General features: G+C 41.7%; 1 protein-coding gene across 1 annotated transcript in view; it reads right to left on the bottom strand.

Annotated features, from left to right (window-relative positions):
- Positions 1-12,448, bottom strand: part of ISX (intestine specific homeobox) — a 28,887-nt gene extending 16,439 nt beyond the window's left edge. Inside the window, exons 1-3 of the mRNA XM_015863546.2 lie at positions 12,356-12,448; positions 11,097-11,384; positions 4,057-4,299 (exon numbers count right to left, since the gene is read on the bottom strand). Of these exons, the coding sequence (XP_015719032.1) occupies positions 4,057-4,299; positions 11,097-11,265 (412 nt within the window). The 5' untranslated portion in view covers positions 11,266-11,384; positions 12,356-12,448. The remainder of the gene's footprint in view (positions 1-4,056; positions 4,300-11,096; positions 11,385-12,355) is intronic.
- Between the last annotated feature and the right edge of the window lie 8,465 nt (positions 12,449-20,913).

Raw genomic sequence — 20,913 nt, forward strand, 5'->3', positions numbered from 1 at the left:
CATTTGTGGAAGCCTGATCTACCTTGTGCTTGAACTACTGCCCAGAGAATAAGTCCCAGAAGACTGGGCATCTGCCAGTGTACTAAGGTGATGCTACTATCTGTCTTCTCTGAGGCACTGACCGTTCCCTGGCTGGAGCAGAGCACTGAAATCATTACCCATGCTTAAAAACTTATGAAATAATTGCATTTCTGGGAACACTCACCCACTGCATTTGGTTGTATAAAGTTACAGGAGACACACAAATACAAATGTTATATAGCCAGACTCAGCCTGAGTGAAATGCACTGTAGAAGAATTGCCCACGAGAACTTGAATCAAGCTGGGATTCTGCAGCAGGAGCTGGCATAGGTGAAATGTTAAGTCACAAGGGTTTCACACAGGGCAGAGAGGAGGAACTAAAAAGAAAATGAGTGCTCAGTATTTAACTTGGGTGTTGACATGGTTTTGGTGCTATGATGCTGACTGATGGCTGCAAGAGTTTGCTGTGCTTGTTCCTAAGTTCTGGAGACACCAGCAGTGATGGCGGTTGCATATAGCAAAATGGCAGCCATCTACAACTACAGCTCCAAAGTAAAGCTTCTCTCAGTATGATCTCTTTCTAAATCGGGTTGTGCCAATTCTACTTCTGAGATCTGGGTTTTCGGAAAAGAGTTTTTCATGCAGTTTGCCACAGGTGAAAGTATTCATGTGCTGGATGAAATCTTCCAAATTCAAATGGGGGCTCAGCAAAATTAAATGGCACTGCATGTGTATCTCTAACATGAGGGCTCTTCTTTTTTTTTTTTTTTTTTCACTTGCAACACAGCCTCTGAGTTCAAAGTGCAAGAAGTGCTTTGTGATAAGGGCATAAATCTCTTTGGTTTAAATGATGCCGCATTTCTAACCCATTTAGTTGCAGAAGCCATCTTGTGGGAAAAGCAAGTTTCTAGGAATACTGCAGTGTTATGGTCTTGCCTGGAAATATGCTCCAAATCCAAACTCAAGGGTCACTGTTGGAGTCCTCCTGCTATCTCAAACTGTCTGCTCATGAAGTGTGTACTGTCATACTCTCCTCCTCATCTTTCTCCTCCTATCCAAAGAAGCACCAAACAAAACCCATCTCTCCCTCCTCTGAAGTGATTTTATTGCATGCTTCATCTCTTCTGCTCCCTGACATCTGCACAAATGTGTCTACTCAGTCAGAGCCATGTGCCTTTTCTCACAAACTGTGTAGATATTTTATACAGATAGAGGGGTGAGAGACTTGTCTTCCATGTCAGAAGGCTCTCCTCCTGGTGAGGCTGATGTTATCCTTTGACACCACCAAGATGGCTTCTTAGCAGGCTCTGTACTTGGCACTCATGAGGTTGCACTTCTTGTGCAGTGCCCAGTTTTTGGCTCCTCACTACCAGAGAGACATGGGGGCCATGGAGTGTGTCCAGAGAAGGGCAACAAAACTGCGAGCAGTCTGGAGCACAAGTCTGATGGGGAACGGCTGAAGGAACTGAGGTTGTTCAGTCTGAAGAAGGCTCAGGGAAGACCTCACTGCTCTCTACAATGACCTGAAAGGAGGTTGGGGAGAGGTGGGAGTCACCCCCTGCTCCCTGGTAACAATGACAGAACAAGAGGTAATGGCCTCAGGTTGATCCAGGTGAGCAGGTCGTGTATTAGGAAAAATCTCCAAAAGAGTGTGCTGCAGTGGCACAGGCTGCCCAGGGATGCAGACACCAACCCTGGAGGTGTTCCAGAATCGTGTGGATGTGGCACTGAGGGACGTGAATGGTGAACATGGTGGGGATGAGTTGATGGTTGGACTGGGTGATATTAGAGATCTTTTCTAACCTTAATGATTCTATGATTCTATGAGTGCTTTCGGATTCTATGTAACCAGCCTGTAGTGACTGTGCCAAAAGAACACCCGGAGCACAAAGTCACTTAGACATGGTAAGAGAAGTTTGTTTGCTATTAGCTGCTGGGGATGATGCCAGCCTACCTCTCCTGGAGGCTCTGCTGCTGACTGCAACTAGAAAAGACAACTCCAGATGCAGCTGAGGCAGGAGAAAAAGAGCTGCCTGCTCTTTTCCATTAGCAGAGTGGAGGATGGAGACTGGAGCTTATGATGCTGAAAAGGATTTTAAACCCAGGCCTCCAGCTCTCTGTTAAGAATGACACAGTGTGTGAACAGGATCCGAAACATCATTGTTTGTGCACTGTGGGGAAAATGCCAATCCAGTGCTTTTGGTTCCTCCCTCTCCTTCAGCCAGTTTCTATCAAAGACTCAGCAACTGCAGGAACCAGTAGCCTAGAAAATGGCACATCATTAAAGCTCTGCTTGGTTTCAAAACCCCACTGCCTCCAGGGAACAGAGGGATTTTGTTTAAAATGTCTTTAAAATACAAGTTGTCATTGAAAGGGTCAGCTCAACCCAGCTCAGTTTTATACAGGTAATTACATGCTTTCTCCCGCTTTGCTTATCAGGTGGGTACCAACCACCGTGTCAGTCAATGAGGCTAAATGCTGAGCTGGGACACTTGCCTACCTCCTCTGCCACACTGGGAAAGTGTCTTCACCATGGCTGGGGACTCCCTCCTGCACAAAATACTCTCCTTTTCAACATTCACAGGCAGCTTTGTATGCCAGAGATGAGCTTCCCTGACCCCTCCTTGAGGATGCAACATGGGATTTTGCCTTCCTGTCATTTACTGCCTGCAACTTATAAGAAGAAAGTTGGCTAAAATATTCACTTATCTTGCAGTGCTCCTCTCTGCAACAAGACAGGTGGTCTTGTGGAGAAGGAGGAGGTGACAGCAGGTTCTCACAAGACAAACCATGTGGGAAAGAAAGATCTCGCTACTGCTACTAAGAGGCAGTTTTCTGAAGTGTAGCATTATTGTCCACATTAACCTTTCTGGAAACTCAACAAACTTAAAGCAGCACTTGTCACATCCTACATGCCAGAACTATTGCCCATTGCCTGTTTGCTTGTTTGTGTGCTGCTGACCTGTTCACCACCTGTGCTATGGGTCCAGGGTGTGTGCAAGGCATCAAGCTGATTCGGCATGTTCGGCAGCCTTGCTCCTCAAGTTGTGCAATACCTGGTTCCTGCTAGCTCTGTAGATTGCTTCTCAAAGTAGGAGGGCAATAAACCCCCAAAGGAGTCCCTGTCATAAAAACTGATAGGGTTGACAAGCCTGAGCTACAGCTTAGCTCAGAGGGCGGGCCCTCTGATGGTTAGTCTGAAGAATCACACATAGAATCACAGAGAATCATAGGGGTTGGAAGGGACCTCCAGAGATCATCAAGTCCAACTCCCTGCTAAAGCAGGTTTCCTACAGTAGGTCACACAGGAAAGCATCCAGACAAGTCTTGAACATCTCTAGAGAAGGAGACTCCATAAACTGGCTAGACAGCCTGTTCCTGTGCTCTGTCACCAAGTAAGTAAGTTCTTGCCTGTATGGAACTTCTTGCATTCCAGATCCATTGGCACTTGTTCTATCATTGCATACCACTGATAAGAGACTGGCCCCATCAACTTGACTCCCACACATTAGATATTTATAAACAGTAATTATATCCCTCCTCAGTCTTCCCAGACTAAACAGTCCCAGAGCTTTCCTCATAAGGGAGGCGCTCCAGACCTCCATCATCTTGATGGCCATCTGCTGGGCACTCTCAAGAAGTTCCCTGTCTTTCTTGAACTGGGGAGCCCAGAACTGGACACAGCATTCCAGATGAGTCCTTTAGCAGGGCAGAGCAGAGGGGGAGGATCACCTCCCTTGATCCACTGGCCAAGTTCTTTGTAATGCACCTTAATGTACCATTGGCCTTCTAAGCCACAAAGGTACAATTCTGGCTCATAGCCAGACTGTTACCCATCAGCATACCCAGGTCCTTCTCCTCAGATCTCTTTTCCATCAGGTCATCCCCTGAACTGTACAGCTGAATCACACCTGTGACTCAGGCAGGAGTTTTGAGTAGAAATATTCGTGATGTCTGTTGTTGCGTATCAACATGTGAGATAACAGCTATCATTTTGAGTACTCTAGGAAAAAGTTTTGGTCTGGAGACACTCACCATGAAGTGGATGGTCCACTGGGAAATCACACAGTTGGTCTTCCTCTTCCTCATGTTTTCTTTTGCCTTCCAGTTGTTCACGTCCTATGTCCTCACCCAGGAAGGAAGCTGAGCTGTCAGTAGCTCTCCTGCAGTGAGCTGACTGCACTTTCTTTGCTCTGGCCATGGGGGTAGCACACATGGCAGGGAGAAGCATTTTATCTGAAGGGAAGTCATTCTGTAATTGACTCCTGCTGCTGAAATCTGTGAAGGACACAATACAGCAAAGCTTTGAGAAAGCAAATGTAATTAGGTGCACTTCCCTGTAAGGGTGAAAGAAAGAAACATGTCTGGTCTACATACTTTACCAATACAGCTAGATCATAGCTAAAATGAACTTACTCTGTGTTTTACATCATTTTTAGGATGACCCCCCGGTTGCCAGGGGCATGACTGTGGTGAATTCATCCCCCAGATTCTAATCTTTTCCTTGCTTTCTTCATGTTCAAATTATGAGTGTAGAAATAAGGAGACAAAGCCAAAAGATCAAGAAAGATCAGTCTCCATGCCAGGAACCAAGTCACCGGCTACCTTTTTTGAAGAACCCAGAAATGCAGTAAATGTGGGGTTGCTCTAGAAATCTATCAGCAAGATTGCCATAGAATTTTCTGGATGCCAAATGCTTTTCGATTCTGATCCTTTCTTTAACACCTGTAGGTATATCTATTGTATAGGAAGACGGGCCATAGAGCAGGCTAAAGGTCATTGTCTTTCCTGGCCCAGGACCTTTTGTCCTACCTGTGACCAGCTTGCTGCTCAGATTTAGGTATCACCTCATTCTAATGGTAGCCTTTGCCCAGGCTGACTCAACATTTCCCATCTACCTTTGTGACAGATGACACTGGTGCATAGTGCATTATAAACATTCAGTGGAAGTTGAGGCTAATCTCAAGTCTCAGTCTTGACTGTCTGGAGACAAGATAATTGGGTCTCTGCTGCTTTAATGGGCAAACCTAGATTTTGATCTAATTTTCCTCCTTGCCTGGACTTCTTTGCTTGGAAGGGCAGAGTAAGAGGCAACGCATAAACTCAGCAAACTTTGTGAAATTTAGGTTCCATGGTTAACACTGCACTAAAGCTAATGTTACAGCACAGATCAGTTATTAATACCAAAGAACATTAAAATATTAGCATAATCGTGGACTGAGCAGTCACTCACATTTAGGCTCTGGGAGTCACAGCACATTAAGTTATTCTGCTCACCTCTCTCGTATTCAAACAGCAGTGGGCATGGCCCCAAATAGGCTGTGCTGGCAGAAACTCAGCTTCTAATACCTATTTCATTTCTGGTTCAGGATATAGTTCTGGCAAATCATCTAACTTTTTAGAGTTGTCAAAGTTTTATTTTCTGAACAAGTAGCAAGTTCTATTTCTAACCAGCCTTGAAGCAATGATAATTATAACATCTGGAGATGAAGTGACCAATTCTGCCCTCAGTAAAAACCTAGACAATAGGAATTGTACAGAGGGATGACACTGACATGAAGAAAATACAGTCACAGGAGCTCTGGAAATTAGCCAAAATTTCTTTTCAGTGATGAATGGTTATTCAAATGTTATCTTTTCAAACTACCTCAGATCTCCAGGGAAACTGGGGAAGTACAACTGCATACGTCCAGCCATGCTGACCTTAAAAATGTGGTATAAGTTCCACCTCTGTTTTTCATGCATATCATGCAAAATGGGACTCCTTTAATTCATTTAGGATCAATTCATTTAGAGTTTTCTGGTTGGGAGACAGATGGAGTACAGAGCGACATTAATGGGATGAGGGAGAAGAATAGATCTGGAAATGGACACTGGTATGGAGCTGGGATTAGATAATTTGCTCAAAAACTAAGATGATGTCAGTGTTAGTGTATATTCTTAGGATTTCTATCTCAGTCCTTCATCACAAAATTAAGGACTAGCTGCACTTTGTTGCCAGATGGGATGCTGTGAAGACAAAAATGTTACAAAACTGACAGCACTTTAATCCTACACTAATGAAGAATACAAGGGTGCCTGAGCAAGGTGCTTTTTGAAGAAGTCATTAAGCCTTCCTAAGGATGACACTGGAGTTTTCCAAATTACGATACAAATAAATAAATAAATAAATAAATAAATAAATAATTTTTTTCACAAGTCTTTATCTTCCATACACAACTTTTTCTGCTTGGAATATTTCCCTGAGATACTCACATACCGTAATGATGGACATAACAATGGTAACAATGGACATATTAATACATATAGAACAATCAGACTGACAAAGACAAACCAAGGAGGGAAAGGGAGACTGTCCTAGGCAGATGGGAAAATATCAATGTCTACATGAACTGGTATAAAGGAATGGGAGAAACTTTTCTTTAAGATCAGAGAAGCAAATTATAGTGGTATAATCCTCATGGAGAGGTTGGAAAAATCAAAGGAACTTTCTGGAGAAGACTGAAAGTGGATGAAACTGAGTTTAAGGCACAGATCTAAGAGTTAAGAGTTCCAGAATCTAGTCCTACTCCTCCTACTGCAACTTTCTACAGTACTTGCTCACCTCAACAAGCAAGGGCACTAGCAAGTGGTAGCTCTTAAGGCCAGACAGTATTTTTCAATGCATATTCATATGACTATAGCAAAGAGCTCAGAAAAGTAATCTGTGAATTGGCATGGGGAGTAAAATTTCCTCCAGGTACTGCAGTTTTCTTCATTTCTCCTGGTTACGGAGATGGCCTGATGCAACATGGGACATTTGCTACTGCTGTGCACAGAAATGACTTTGACTCACGGCCCAAAATGGCCTTTTTGGTTTGACTTTCAACTGCGTAGGAAAGGATGGAAAATTTCAGGCGAACATGTAAGATTTGTTTTTGGAAATAGGAGGTTATTTCCAATGCTCTAAGTTCTATTTAAGCCTCTTTGTGGAATCACTGGAGAGAAACTGACCTGTTGAAGGCCTCAGGCATTTTAGGGTCCTACTAAGATGGTGAATAGGGACCAATCTGTTACTGAGAACTGCAAGCAGCTTTTTTTTTGTGTGTGTGCTGTTTTTCTCTTGCTTCTTTTTTTAGGTAGATACCTTTTTCTTGTGAAAGGTGGGGTGAATTGCTGATATTGGCCAGATGGTATCTATTCAGTTATATGCTTCCATCTTCTGTTTACTCTTTCGCAACAAATCTGGGTGGAGTGTTGCCATGGGTGAAGTAAATATTCACCATATTGACACTTGTGTGTGAAGCAGCAGTTGAATTGATATTAATTTGCATATCCTTAACACAACAGGGCATAATGCTGACAAAATAACACAATTACTGCATCTATTACTGCTTTTACTATTAATTTCCCAGGTGTAGTGTACTTAACCCCAGCTCTCCTTGCCTTGACAAAAGACCTCCTGTTGGTGGAACCTCACTGACAGAAACTGGGGGAGTAATGAACAATTATTTCAGATGTACTTTCAAGCACATTAAAATCAAGTTCCCAGGGATTTCAGAAGAGGGGCCAATTCACTTAACAGATGAGTGACTTGTTTAGCAGACCGTCCCTTTTTCTAAAACACACCTGCTAGTCCATGCTCATTAAAATGAAAGATTTGACTCTAGGGAGGAGACCAGTACTTGCTGAGTGTTTATTTGTGCCCCTTGCAAAGACCATGGTTACTCTTTCCAGTCACTGTGAAAAAATTAGAGGGAAGAAGCAGGCTGAATACTAAAACATCTTCTTGTTCACCATTCCTTTTTTTAACTTTGTAGGAGTCTCTCAAAAACTCAAAACTTTCAGTAGACTTCAGGCCAACAACTGCAGTTCCAGGGCACCTGGTAGTCATGTTTGTGTAGTAATCACACAAATGCCTAATACTTCAAACAGGCTTGTTGGAAGACTACACTCCTTATTCCAAATCACAGTGAAGATACCATTACAAAAATATGTGAACTTAGGAATCAGACCCAGAAATCTTCCTAGATGTGATCAGCTACTGCCCCAGCTTTCCATGAGTTGCTGTCACTGTACACCACATTCTTTTTGTCATATAACTTAAGTTAGTTCTAACTTCTTGTGGGCATCTGGTCCTGTGCCCTGAGTTGCCTTGGAAAAGGACTCCAGGGTAAACTATGATCATGTCCCTCATTTCTGACATTCTGAATCTTCCGGTCCCACCAGAATATTCTCAATTCTTCTCTACACACAATTCTTCTCAACACTTGAACCCAGAGTTAGGATTTAGGACCAGTGTGACCTTGGTCTCCAGACTGCCTAGATCAACAGACTGGCTGGACAATTGTTTCTAGCCTGGGTATCTACTTCATGGGAGATATGGGTATGTGTATGAGACATCTCTGACTCTCGTAAATCATAGCCTGGCTCAGACGCATAACATATGGGAGGTGGGAAATCTACAGTAAGATGTGACTCAGCCCTGACCTTAGTACTTCCTTCTTTGCTGCTGCTGAGCTGTTCTGAGAGAGCAGCTGGATTTGTATCCTATCCTGGAATTTCCACCAAGTTCCCTAGCTTATTTAATTTCCCTCACTTTGGCCAAATTATACATGGCTAAATACTTACATAATTTGTTTAATGCCAGTGTTAAATGACATGAAGTTGGATGACTTTGATGAAACACAGCAAGTATCCCAAGATGTACAGTGCACAGTGTTACGATGTTGAAACAAACTCTATCTGCAAAAGCTGGCAGTTCTGCTGGGAAGGTAAAGAGTAATAAGCTTAGGTATCTCTTTGGTGTTAGTAAGAAACTAAAAGTGAAGATCTGCTTTTTCATTCTATTTTTTAAATTCTTTGATCAACTGCAACAACAATATAGAACAAAATTTTGGAATTTCTGTACATCTTTCCTATGTTTTCTTAGTTTTAGAGAGAGGTAGGTGAATATTCATACATATATGCATGCCTCTTTAATTAGACAACGTTTTACACTGCCTTAAGTATATTAATCCAGCCTTATTTCCAGCAGAGAATAGAAGGGACACTGTATTCTCTTGGTAAACTAGCCCATGGCTGGATGATGATGTGAAGTTAAAGGCAAATTCAGGCTGTTCTGCCTGCATCACTTTAAAGGGAAAAACTGACTGTACTTTCAAGTGTAGCAGTTTGGGATCAGACTGCACTGTCAATACAGTAAAGCAATTCCCAGAACCTGACCAGAACCTGCCATGTTCCACATACTGTTTTGTCAGTTCTTGAGCGTGGAGTGGAATGCTTAGCTGAGATGCACTGTAAAACAGGGCTGGTCATCTTCAACTTACTGATCATGAAACAGACTTAGTATAATTGATCCTGTCTACAATATTCTTTTTGTTTGTTTCCGGAGAGATGTCTCACGTTGTTTAAATGCAGTTTTGTAATCCATGCTATGAACAGCACTGTCTGTTTTCTGTGATATTGCATGTTTCACTTTGGATCCAATAGCACAAGGTGATGGCCATGGGCCTTTTGGAAAGGACTTTCAACTCACAGAATCCCACTCTTGCAATGTTCATAGAAGCACTTCCTCCCACTAGGCAACCTGGCACCCATTCTCCTTTGTCATGTGGGTCCTCTTATGCTTGCACCATCAGCTATGTCCCTGTCCACTCCTGCAATCTAGCAAGTTCTGTTTCAGGACCATAATTAATATATAGCCTGGATCTGGTGCTCACTTTTCTGTACCTCCCTTCCTGATTTAGATCTTGTTTTCTTTCCCGTCCAGATCAGAATTCCACTATGACATAAAAAGAGCTGAAACTATGTGAACAAGCAACAATTACTTGAACCATCAGGTCTTTAGAAAAAGACTCTCTTACTGATAGTTCATCCAGTCTTCAGGTAAATGGGGAAGTAATCCACAAAGAATTTCTCTGTGTTACAAAAAATAAAGTGTATCATTTAGCTTTGTTGAAAGCAGTTAAGCAAGAAGTGTATGAAAATCTTCCATCAAAACTTATGATCATTTTTTTCATTTAAGTGAAGATGCCTGCATACATAAAACACCTCTGTCTCATGGAAAGTGTAGATTAAAAAAGAATAATAAATACTAGATCCAGAAAGTGCTGGTCATTGATCTTTATTAAGGAAAGAAAGGAGACAGTTTCAGAAGGGGTAGAAGTTCACTGATAGCCGAATTAACTTAACTAAGGAAACTCAAGTCAAAAAGGCTAATGTACTGCTGCTTTGCTATGGTCGAAGTCATGATATATAGTTATATACTGGTTGGTTTTATTTAGAACATGAAAAGGCCTAGTGTCCTTGACAATAAGCAAAAATGATTAAACACGGATGATTTTTCTTTTCTTGTTCTAGTGATTGAGTTCTAAAACACCTTATCTACCAATACCCTTACAGACCATTTCTCCTGTCTGAGGATGAGTGGTCAGATTTATCAGAAAATGATACAAAATGAAATCTGACTGCCACTCCAGACCACAGTCAGCTCTTCATATAACTGTAAATCATCTTCATTAAGTTGCAGCAGTTTTAGGGCAGCTTCCTGAATTTCAGTCTCTCTTTCCTTGTGACAAGCAATGCTTTCCTCCTCCCCGCCACCCCACTTTTTTTTTTTTAATTAATATTAGAACCTATTCTTTTTAAAGGGAAATGTACAGGATGTTCTATTTGTTTTCAATAAGGACACCTCACTGTTACTGAAAAGAGCTACCTGCAATGACTGTTCAAGTTGCATACCCATTTCTCCACTGACACTGGATGGTTCAAAATCCCTTCAAAGACTGACGGCAGAGCCCTATCTTCTGTGAGGTTAAAAGGAAATTAATTCTTAGAGATAATTTCTGTAATGTAATGAATTATTTGTGTCTGACTGGGGAAATCCCAAATTCCTGAAGAATTTAAAAATAAAAATTATATCTAATCAAACCAGATGGTTTTAGTGGTTAAACTAACAAACAAAACAAACAAACAAACAAACAAACAAAACCCACCAAAAAACGAACCAAACCAAATAAACAAACAACAACAACAACAAAAAAAAAAAACCAAAAAAACAAAGGTAATTTTTCATTATGTGAACCTGTACTTACCAAAGGCCCACGGTGATTCTGCTTTTAGAGTTGGAGATCTCTCAGCATAGTTATTCCTGTTCCTGGTTTCATTGCTGGTGGTACTGGCAGAAGGTTTCTTTAAGATCTCCTCAATGGAAAAGGACAGGCCGGGCTTCATCTGGCTGGCACATTCACAGGGGTCCATCATCTTTCTGCCAAAGGAGCCCCAGGGGGGACAGTCTTCTCCTGCTCACCCTGCTCTTGATGCACCCCAAGAAACATGCAGCTGGGAAGGTGTGCACCTTTCCCTTCTCGTGCCTAGCCAGCCTGCAGGATCATATGAAGAAGAAACTGAGGCAACCCTGAAATGAGCACACGTGGCTGCTCCTCTCTGCTGGCCAGCTTGGGATCTAGAGCTGTGCTTCCGTGCCTGGGGAAACCAGCATCAGAAGCTGGAGGTGAAAAGTCTCACCAACCCCACCCACTTCCAAACAGCCCCAGGTCGGAGCAGATTTACAAAGCTCTGAGCAATTGCATTGCCATCCCTGGAGGAGGTGTACTTTTCACAGACCCAGGTGAAAAAAGCCCTTGAAGAATTGTTTCATGTTGGTAAATCCTGTTTCTGGGGCAGTTATCTTCCTTCTCTAGTTTCAGGCTACAAGCCTTGATTACTTGTTTGATTTTGTGCTATTACTAACTTAAGAAAATAGTTTAATAGAAAATAGGCATGACAAATACTTGTCCTTCATACTGCTTACTAGCAAACCAGACACTTGGTAAACTTCTCTCACATACAAGGAGGTATCACACATCGAAACCTCCCTTACCAGCACTTCCCATGTTATCCTTTAGCTCTCCCCCATAGCCACCAGCTCTGGTTCAAATTCTTTTCTTTCACTCTGGAAACCCTTTGAACTTTCCAAACAGGTGCTTTTCAACATCGTCCCACCTTATCAGTCACAAGAGAAAAAGAGGCCCTTTGCAACAAGCTTAGGAACAGGAATTAGTGCCCTCTACCCCCCACCTCTACTCCTAGAGATAAAACATGATTTTCTTTCTCAAACAATCTAGCAGTATAATCATCCCACCGGCTGTCTATGTCTCCCAGTCAGGAGTCCATTGTGGGGGTAGAAGATTCCCCAGAGATTGCTGATAAATGCCAATGATTCCACTCCTGAGGCTCCTCTGTCTTGTTAATTTTTATGTTGGGAAGAATGTGTGGTTAGACACACTCACATTCCTTCCCTCTCTCTGTCCCACAGTGGTATTTTGTGTGTCCTTCTGAGATTGCCCCTCACCTTTTAGATTGTTATGGTTGTGTCTCCCTCTCCTGCTGGTTCTCCTCTGTGCTTTCGTTATCAGGTCTTATTACTGTATCGGCAGGCCCTGCCTTATTTGTCCAATGATCTGACAATTCTTGAGCTGATATCCCATCATATGACCTCTTAATTGAGCGGAGACCAAAATTACTGTGTAACCAGGGGGCAATAAAACACATCTGATAAGATGAAAGGCTTTCGGCTTTTTCCAGATTCCAAATACTGGAAAAGGAGTGGGGGTGGGTGGTTAAGTGGAAGAAGAACAATGAAAGGTTAAAAAAAAAGTGATGCAGACAGTTATAACAAAGTCTGTTTAATTAACTGATTTTATTAATCAAGCTTCTCCCCAGGCAACAGGTTAGACAAAAGAGTGTCTTTTGTTCTGATGAAATGGAAGAGGTAGAGAAGTGTTGTTCTTTGTTCCCAGTGCATCCTTCTGCATCCCCAGTGCCTCACTGGGGACATGTGTGTGAAGGAAGATCTCACCCTTCTCACTGCCCGATGAATGAGGATGCAAGAGGTCTTGTGGCATTGCAGGAAAGACACCTTGCCCATAAATTCAGCATGCATTGAGAGGTGCTGCTCTGGACAAAGGCAGCATCACCATCTTATCTTCTTTTGTGTTCTGTCAATGCCTGTATTTCTGGATGGTAACACGATGAATAATTTCTTCTCATTTTCTGCTTAGTCAGAATGAGAGGGAGGGTAATTTGTGTGCTGAGAGGAGATGAGCATGCTATTGAGGGAAAGAGAAAAAAAAAGATGCCATGAATGTACACCTGGGATGAGCCTATTTAAGAAAAGGGCTTGCCTTTTTGCACTGCGCTGAAAATCAGTTGGAGATGGATTACCATGAAAGAACAGAAAGAGGAACTCAGCTCATCCTCCTACAAATGCCTTATTTTCCCTACTTGCTTGCCTAGGATACTAAAACAGTGACCAGTCTTCCTGTAGTGGCTTAAAATCTTACTCGTTTCTCAGATATCATGAGTCAAATGAAATGTCCTTGACCCAGCCTATGGTGTATTAGTTTAGCATATATGACAGCGTCTGGACTCTCAGCTATTTACTGTGCTATCTATTGCCTGGAAGATTTCAGGCACACAGCAACCATCTCCAGGGACTGGGAGCCTCTGTTTTTTAAAGCTCCCTCTTCTGCCCAGCTTTCCAAAGGTTGTACGTAGGTGCAGGAGTGAAGCACAATCTGTAGATTTGTCTGCTTCATCTGAAAGAAAGGACATGCTTTCCCTTACTGTGGAAAGCTCTCTTTGGTTTGTTATTAGAGCCCATTGGTGTTCAAAGGGCTCATTTCTTGCTGTAGGAGGGCAATTCCAGGAGGAAGTCTAATGGGTTCCAACACTCCTTGTGAGAAGACTCAGATCTTTGGAGGACCCTGGCTAGAGACTCTCAGGGCAAAAAATCTACTTTCTATGCCTCCTCTGCACCTCAGCTCTGTTTCTGCTCAGCTAAACACAAACCATTTTGAAAAGAAGAGACACAGCCTTCTGGCAGTGATGTCTCTATGAGTGCTCACACCAGCTTCTAAAGAAATACAAGTGTCTGTGTTAAAACATATTCCAAAGAAAAAAGAGGGGAGACAGGCATACTCTGACTTTTCATACCTTTATGCAGTGATCACACTGACAACACGTAACAAGTGAAACTGGAATCTCTCAGTATTCACAGAATACACACTGCCTGCTTCCACTGCTGACTCTCTCCAGATAGGCACCCGCTGAGACAATGCTATAGACCCATGTTTCAAAATCAATCTCTGCATGGTTGTGTAACTATTCTGTCTTAGCTTGTGACTCTGAACCTCCCTGCTGCTCGCAGGGGCAGGATGATTTTCTGCCTATGTTTGGGTTTAAATGGGATGCACACACACAAATTTATAACTTGAAAGCTTCCTCGTGAAGGCTTTATTTTTGTTCTGTCTTATTGTATTGTTCTTTTTATTAAACCTGAAGGCAGTGCCAACCGAGAAATATATTTTTGTTCTTCTATATAGAAAATCACAACAAGCTCTAAAGTAGGAAAGAGAGTGAATAAATGACAGCTCTTGAAAGGGGATTACAAAGCATCAATGTAATGATGCATAAATCCCATGTTTTGCATACAAAAGTTTCTTCAGAAAAAAAATAAGTAGATTTGGTGTCAAAATGTTTAAGTAATACTGGAAGACTTTAGCATTTTCATATTTCTTTAAATAGCAAAATGGAAATAAAGTGATATGTACTGCTTCATTAACAAAAAATTTGAACTCTTTTTTATTGTAATGATTGCTATGTTGGATTTTCTTTTCTTTGTATTGTACTAGAATGAAGAAAAGGGGAAAAATAGAAGCTTGAAATGCAAATGAACATTTTACAAATTTAAATATTTCTGTCGACCCCTTTTTTAAATGATGGAGTTGCTGAAATGTAACAAATTATTTATGTACAAAACAAGGAATGATTTACTTTTAAATTACTGAAGAGTGAAGAACTGATTTTTTTCTGCCAAATTCTAATATGATAGCTTTTGTAGGGAAGTTTGGGGATATTTTTATGTTTCTGATTGACCTGGAAATGTAGATGATTCTCATTTGTTACAATTACTGTGCTACCTGTCCAATTCAGCCTATAAACACCTGCAGGTAGGAAACACATCTTTTCTTGGAGCTGCTGAGCTCTGAAGTCACCTCTTCACACCAACAGGCAGCTGTCTACAAGAAAACCATGCCGTGCTGATTTTCTCAACTCTTCTTGGCTATGTCAAGCAAATCTAGAAATCCAGAAAGTGAGTGAAATTTTTAAAGTACAGTGAGCTTTCTGAAAGCAAAGACTCCTTAATGTGGTGACTCAAAATCATTTTGAGATGAAACCTTGGGAGCTCTTTGTGCTATATTGCCTATCTCAAAGAGGAAAACAAATTGCATTTATGCTGTTGCTTAGGAAGTGTGCCCTTTTATACAACCATATATTCATAGAATGGATTAGGTTAGAGAGAATCTTAAAGACAGTTGAGTCCTGAGCTGCTGCCATGATTAGGGCTACACCCCCTCCCAGCTCAGGCTGCTTAGGGTCCCATCCAACCTGGCCTTGGCCCTCCAGGGATGGGGCACCACAGCCCTCTGGGCAGCTGTGCCAGAACCTTACTACCCTCTGAGTAAAGTATTTCTGTCAAACATCTACCCCTAATCTTTTAGTTTAAAGCCATTCTTCCCTGTCCTATCACTATCTAGTCATGTAAAAAGTCACTCCCCTCCCTGGTTATAAGCTCCCTTCAAGTTCCTGCCCCTGTGGTCTCTTCTTTGCATAAAGACAGTAATGAGGCGATGGTCCACCTGGTTCATGAAAGTTGCTCCTTCAGCTCCCACTTCCACATGCGATACAGAACCAGTGCAGTCTGGTGCTTATGTTCAGAGCAGAGGCCACAGCTCACAAGACCTCCTCTCCCAGGGCTAGTGCTCAGCCAGTAAATACAGAGCAAGTATAGGCTTGTAGTAAGAGACCCCGGTGATAAGGTTCACCAGCAATTTCTATCTATGGCACAGCTGCAGATTTCCATGTCACCTCTGGAGCATCATGTCCTTGTAGGCTGTCTTCCATGCTTTATGCCTTGCTGGACTCTACCAGCCTCCTCAGTGACAGCTGCTCCGATCTTCTCAAAGTTCAACAGCTGGCAGTGATCTAGCAGCAAGCCCACACAGACTGCCTTCTGCAGTCCTTTTAACCTCAGATTTATTAGCTTTGTTGTCTCTGCAGATTTCTCAACAAACCCATAAATTATAAATATTAATAAAAGGGACACTGTGGGTTTAAACTGATAACATTTATAATGGTTCTATTTTTTTTTTCTTTTTAAATTATTATTTATTTTTATGGCACAATTATTACCAATTGACATTTAAAATGGCATCATAATCCATCAAGGTGAAATGGACTCAGAAAGCCATTTCTCTCAGGCCAAAAATAATAACAGCAGCAACAGAAGGAATGCAACACAGAGAGCACACAAACAGTTTGAGCGCAGGTCACTGATTACATATTTTGAAGGTGTTTGTTACGCAGTTTCATCCTTTGCTTAACCCATTCTCATACCTCATAAGGCTGCTCCTCCCCTGTCAGTTCCCTCTGACCGTTTACAGAGGGTTTGTTTTTTTTTTTCCTGCCAAAAATATTTACCTAATCCATGACTGCGAGCATGGCTCTTTGCTTTGAACAAGCAGGAGCTGTTATATGTGGGAAGGGCTGAAGAGTTCAAAGGTTGGCCTTTTTGTAGCAATTCAGGCCTCTGAGCAGCAATTGCCATGGAGAACTGTCCGGCGTGGCCATAAAAATGGCTTTGATCTGTTGTTTGGATAGTGGGAAGTTAAAAATAAGGAGAGAATTTGCTTAATTTAGCCCATCCTTGCAAACACTGGAAGAACAGCTCTCTCCCTACCTACTTAAGGAGGCTACAGAGATTGCTTGTTGAGAAATAAAAGCAATTCTTCAGAAAGGGGAAAAAAAAAAAAAGATGAAAATGCTGCAGGAATCAATAACAGAGTAAAACAGAGAGTTCATGACCTCTAACTCATTATTTCAAATCAGCTGTTGTTGCACAGTGAATAAATGTCATTAGTGATGCATGAAAATGAACTTCCTGTCCTAGAACAGTTCTTCATCATCCACATGTGGAGAAGGCACTGAGTCTTTCCATGAATCACTAGCACTGTACTGGACTGTTGTTGTTTCGAAGTTGTATCTACAATTAAAGAAGGAGGCCTTCACACATTTTCTAGCATGTAGATGCTCAGAAGTTAACCTTCTGAACAGTGCCATGCTGAGTTGTCTTGTTTTTCAAGAGGAAGAAGAATGGCACTTCCAAATGAGCAAAATGCCTGAAAAAGATGTTCCCACCTTCCCTCTGGAGACACTTATCTCCACTGTTGTAGAATCAAAGAACCATAGAATCATTAAGGTTAAAAAAGACCTCTAAGATCACCTGGTTCAACCAGCAGCCCATCCCCACCATGCCCACTGACCACGTCCCTCAGTGCCACATCCACACGGCTCTGGAACACCTCCAGGGACAGTGACTGCACCACCTCCCTGGGCAGCCTGTGCCACTGCAGCACTTCTCCTTCTAAGAATAAATTATTTCAACATGAACCTCCCCTGGAGCAAATGAAGACCAATACCTCTCACTGTTTTCAAGAGGGAAAACCTTGACAATTACTTTACATAAATCATGAGAAAGTTAAGTGCCTAGAGTATAGAACCATCATTCCCATCACTTTGAAATTCACCGTACAATGTATTGATTACATCTGCATCAAAGTGTGAGACATTTTTTGTCCCATATACTTAACCACATATGCACTGTATTATTTTGTTTTGGCAGATGCTTTTCTCAGTGTGCTAATATGAAAAATTACTCACAAAGTTAACCTAGCAGTAGGCAGATGTCAGTGAGGTTAAGATGCCCCTCAGTGTCATTGCTATGTAGGAAATGTTTATGCTGTGTTGTTGGGGTGGAGCTGCCATCTGTTGTCATCATCCCTGAGAAGACTAGTCCAGAGTCATTCATATCCTGCATGCAGGTATATGCAGAGTAGCTTTCCTGTCCTGTGAGTATTTTGAGATTTCAAGTGGTGCTCCTAAACCAAATTAGGATGAAAAATTGAACTGTCAAGGACTCCAAAAATCCATTAAAGAGCAAATTTTATGTTTGGTTGTTTAGTATTAGTGCAATAAAATCAGTTCATTTTGATCATAATGAAATGCTTTGTTTTGCTATTTATCTTTCAGTTATAATCTCACTATAATTAATGTGTTTTTAATAAATATGTGGTCCCAAATGTGGTAAACTAACTTTTTTTTTTTTTTTTTTTTTTTTTTTTAAAGCTAAAAGAACAACGTGTTTTAACAATGAGAAGGGTTTTCAAAACATTTACAAGAAATGAATAGTGAATTCGGCCTGATGGTGCAGTGCTGTGTGTGCAAGTTGTAAATGCATGTGTTTGCTGCTGACCCAGTTTCTTGGTCACTTAGATGCAACTGAAAAATCAACTGTTTGCTAAATGCATTCAGGAAAAATTCCATTATGTATGCCTTATATAAAGCTGCTGTCTGCCCTGATTAACAGGTGGCGCAGTTAACCGCCCAGTCACGTTACACCATTTTTCAAAGCCCTTTCCTCTATCTTGTTAGCTATTTCCATAATCCAGCAGTCCAGTCTGGGAGACATCCTGGAAAGGAGTAATTGCATATATACAGATAATTTATGTGGGAATAAAGAAATTCTGTATCGCATGCATAATAGGGCTTTAATCTATCTGAGATGGTCGCAGATAAACAAACTTGACAATCTTACCTTTCTCCAAAATTGCTTTGATTTTTACAGGAAAAAAAAAAACCACCCATGTTGTGTCATAAAGTTCCCAGAGAGCTCTGACACCCTGTAAGGACTTTAATTAGTCAACACCTTTCACACAACAGGTTCTGCAAATGGTTTTGTGAAATACTGTTTTTGTTAACAGCAATTAATTCAGTGTTAAGAGACAGCTTATGTTACATGGTCACTGCTTGAACTGTTTCTTCCTCTCAAAGCCAAGGAGAGAGCACTGTGCCCTGTGGGACTGCCTATCTGGGCTGCTACAAACCAGGTGGGGAAATGAAAAATCATCTTACATTCTTGTCCTCCATTCTAAGTCAAGTCATCCCTGTGGTGAACAGATGTTACTAGGTGGAGAAGTGATACTTTTATCCACCTGATTTCTATGCAAAGATTCTCCTGCTCTTACTTGACACAGTAAATCCCATGATTTACAAGCCAAGAACAACCTTGAAATTTTGCATATAAGGGCTTCTGCAGCTTTGCAAGTTTTTCTCAACTTGCATAGAAAAAAGGAAACCAACAGAAAAAAACCACATGGATTCATTCTAGATACCTGAGAGTTGTTACAGCTTCTTTAAATGTCACAATTCCCAGGGCCTAGATATATAATTTTGAAGATATTAATAATGGGAAAAGTGACAATAATTCATGAGTATTCATGTAGAATACCTCAAGCCTTACTCTTTCTAACAATGTATAGGAAGTGAAGTGATTGCGAACTGTTCTGTTCTGGGCCTCTTGCCTGATAATACCTTAAGTGTGATTTCAGGATGGGAAAGGAGTTGGGATGATTTGTATTGTCAAATTTCTCTGTAGGTCCTGAACAGAAATGGTAAGAGGACATGAAGATTTGTTTTCAGGGTTGTACAAATGGGGTCCCAAAAGAAGAATAAACTGTTTTGACAGAGGAATGAGAGTAGTAGACAAAAAAGACTTGGAGAAGATATTGGGCAGGAGCAAGATAGATTGTTGGAATATACTGGGAGATATTATCCTTGCAGCCTGTCTTGTCAACACATCATCTTTGTCATTTGTAAAATTCAGGTCAAACTCCATGAAGAGGGAGCAAAAGAGATTGCACTGTAGTGATTCATTAGTTCTGCTTACAAAGCCTGGAAAAAATGTCACTTCTAAATTTAGACAATACATCAAAATTTCAGCCTCTGCCAAGGATAGTTGTGTCAGACTGACCAGATGGCAGGATGGCAGAGCAAACAGACCATCCACTGAGCCCTGCAAAATCCTGGGAGAGCACAGGATACCTGAATACAGACCTGAGAAGGAAAAACATCACCTGCAGACACAGCAACAGAGATGTCTATTCACGTAGTGAGGAGATATGACCCACGCTTGCCTGGCAATGCTATCCCCTCTTTGAGCCAGTCCTCTCTCAGGCTCCTCCCCTTCACCTAGGCGGCACTGCAACTTTCCCCCTCCTTTCCCTGGGGATCCTGAGAAAATGATGAAGTGCACAATATTCCTATGCTTTCAGCATTTTTCTTTGTTTAATGGGCTCCAGTGGGAGCTCCTATTAATCCACTCTGGAAAGAAGAGAGTTTTTGTTGTTGTTGTTGCTATTGTTTGCCCCCTTCTGCCTGAGGCAGGTCATGAATTATGTGCCTGATATTCCTCCTTAGCTCCTGGACTTCCCTCTGTTGTCCCATGGGGGCCCATTAAGAGCTTCCTTGCTGCATCCCTCCAGAGAAAGGCCAAGTGCTGAAGTGGCAGATGTAGGGGAAGAGAGGAGCTCTTGTGGCTCAGAGAATTACAGGATCTTTGGAAGGTAGCAGCAAGTCATAGTTAAGATTTGAATAAAACCAGGACGTCTCCATAGCTACAAGGGCTTGTGTGGGTCTGATGGGGGACTGAGGTGCATACCAAAATAAACTGTCCCATTACAGGGAAAAAAGTGTGGTTTGGGTGTTTTTCCTTCTCAAATTGCCATCTGAATCATTGTATTTTCACTCATTTGATTGCACAAGAACTCAAACTTTAGAGAAGCGGACACTGTTGACCTAGAGCTGATTGCAGGTCCTTTGGTAGATCTGGCCCCAAAACTACACACATCTAACCTGAAGTATAGCTCCAGCTGCCAAACCTGCCTAAATCTATGAAGCAAAGATGCTCTAGCCCAGTATTCCTAGGTAACACCTAACATAGCATTCATGCAT

This window comes from Coturnix japonica, chromosome 1, assembly GCF_001577835.2.
Source record: "Coturnix japonica isolate 7356 chromosome 1, Coturnix japonica 2.1, whole genome shotgun sequence".
NCBI classification, from domain to species: Eukaryota; Metazoa; Chordata; class Aves; order Galliformes; family Phasianidae; genus Coturnix; species Coturnix japonica.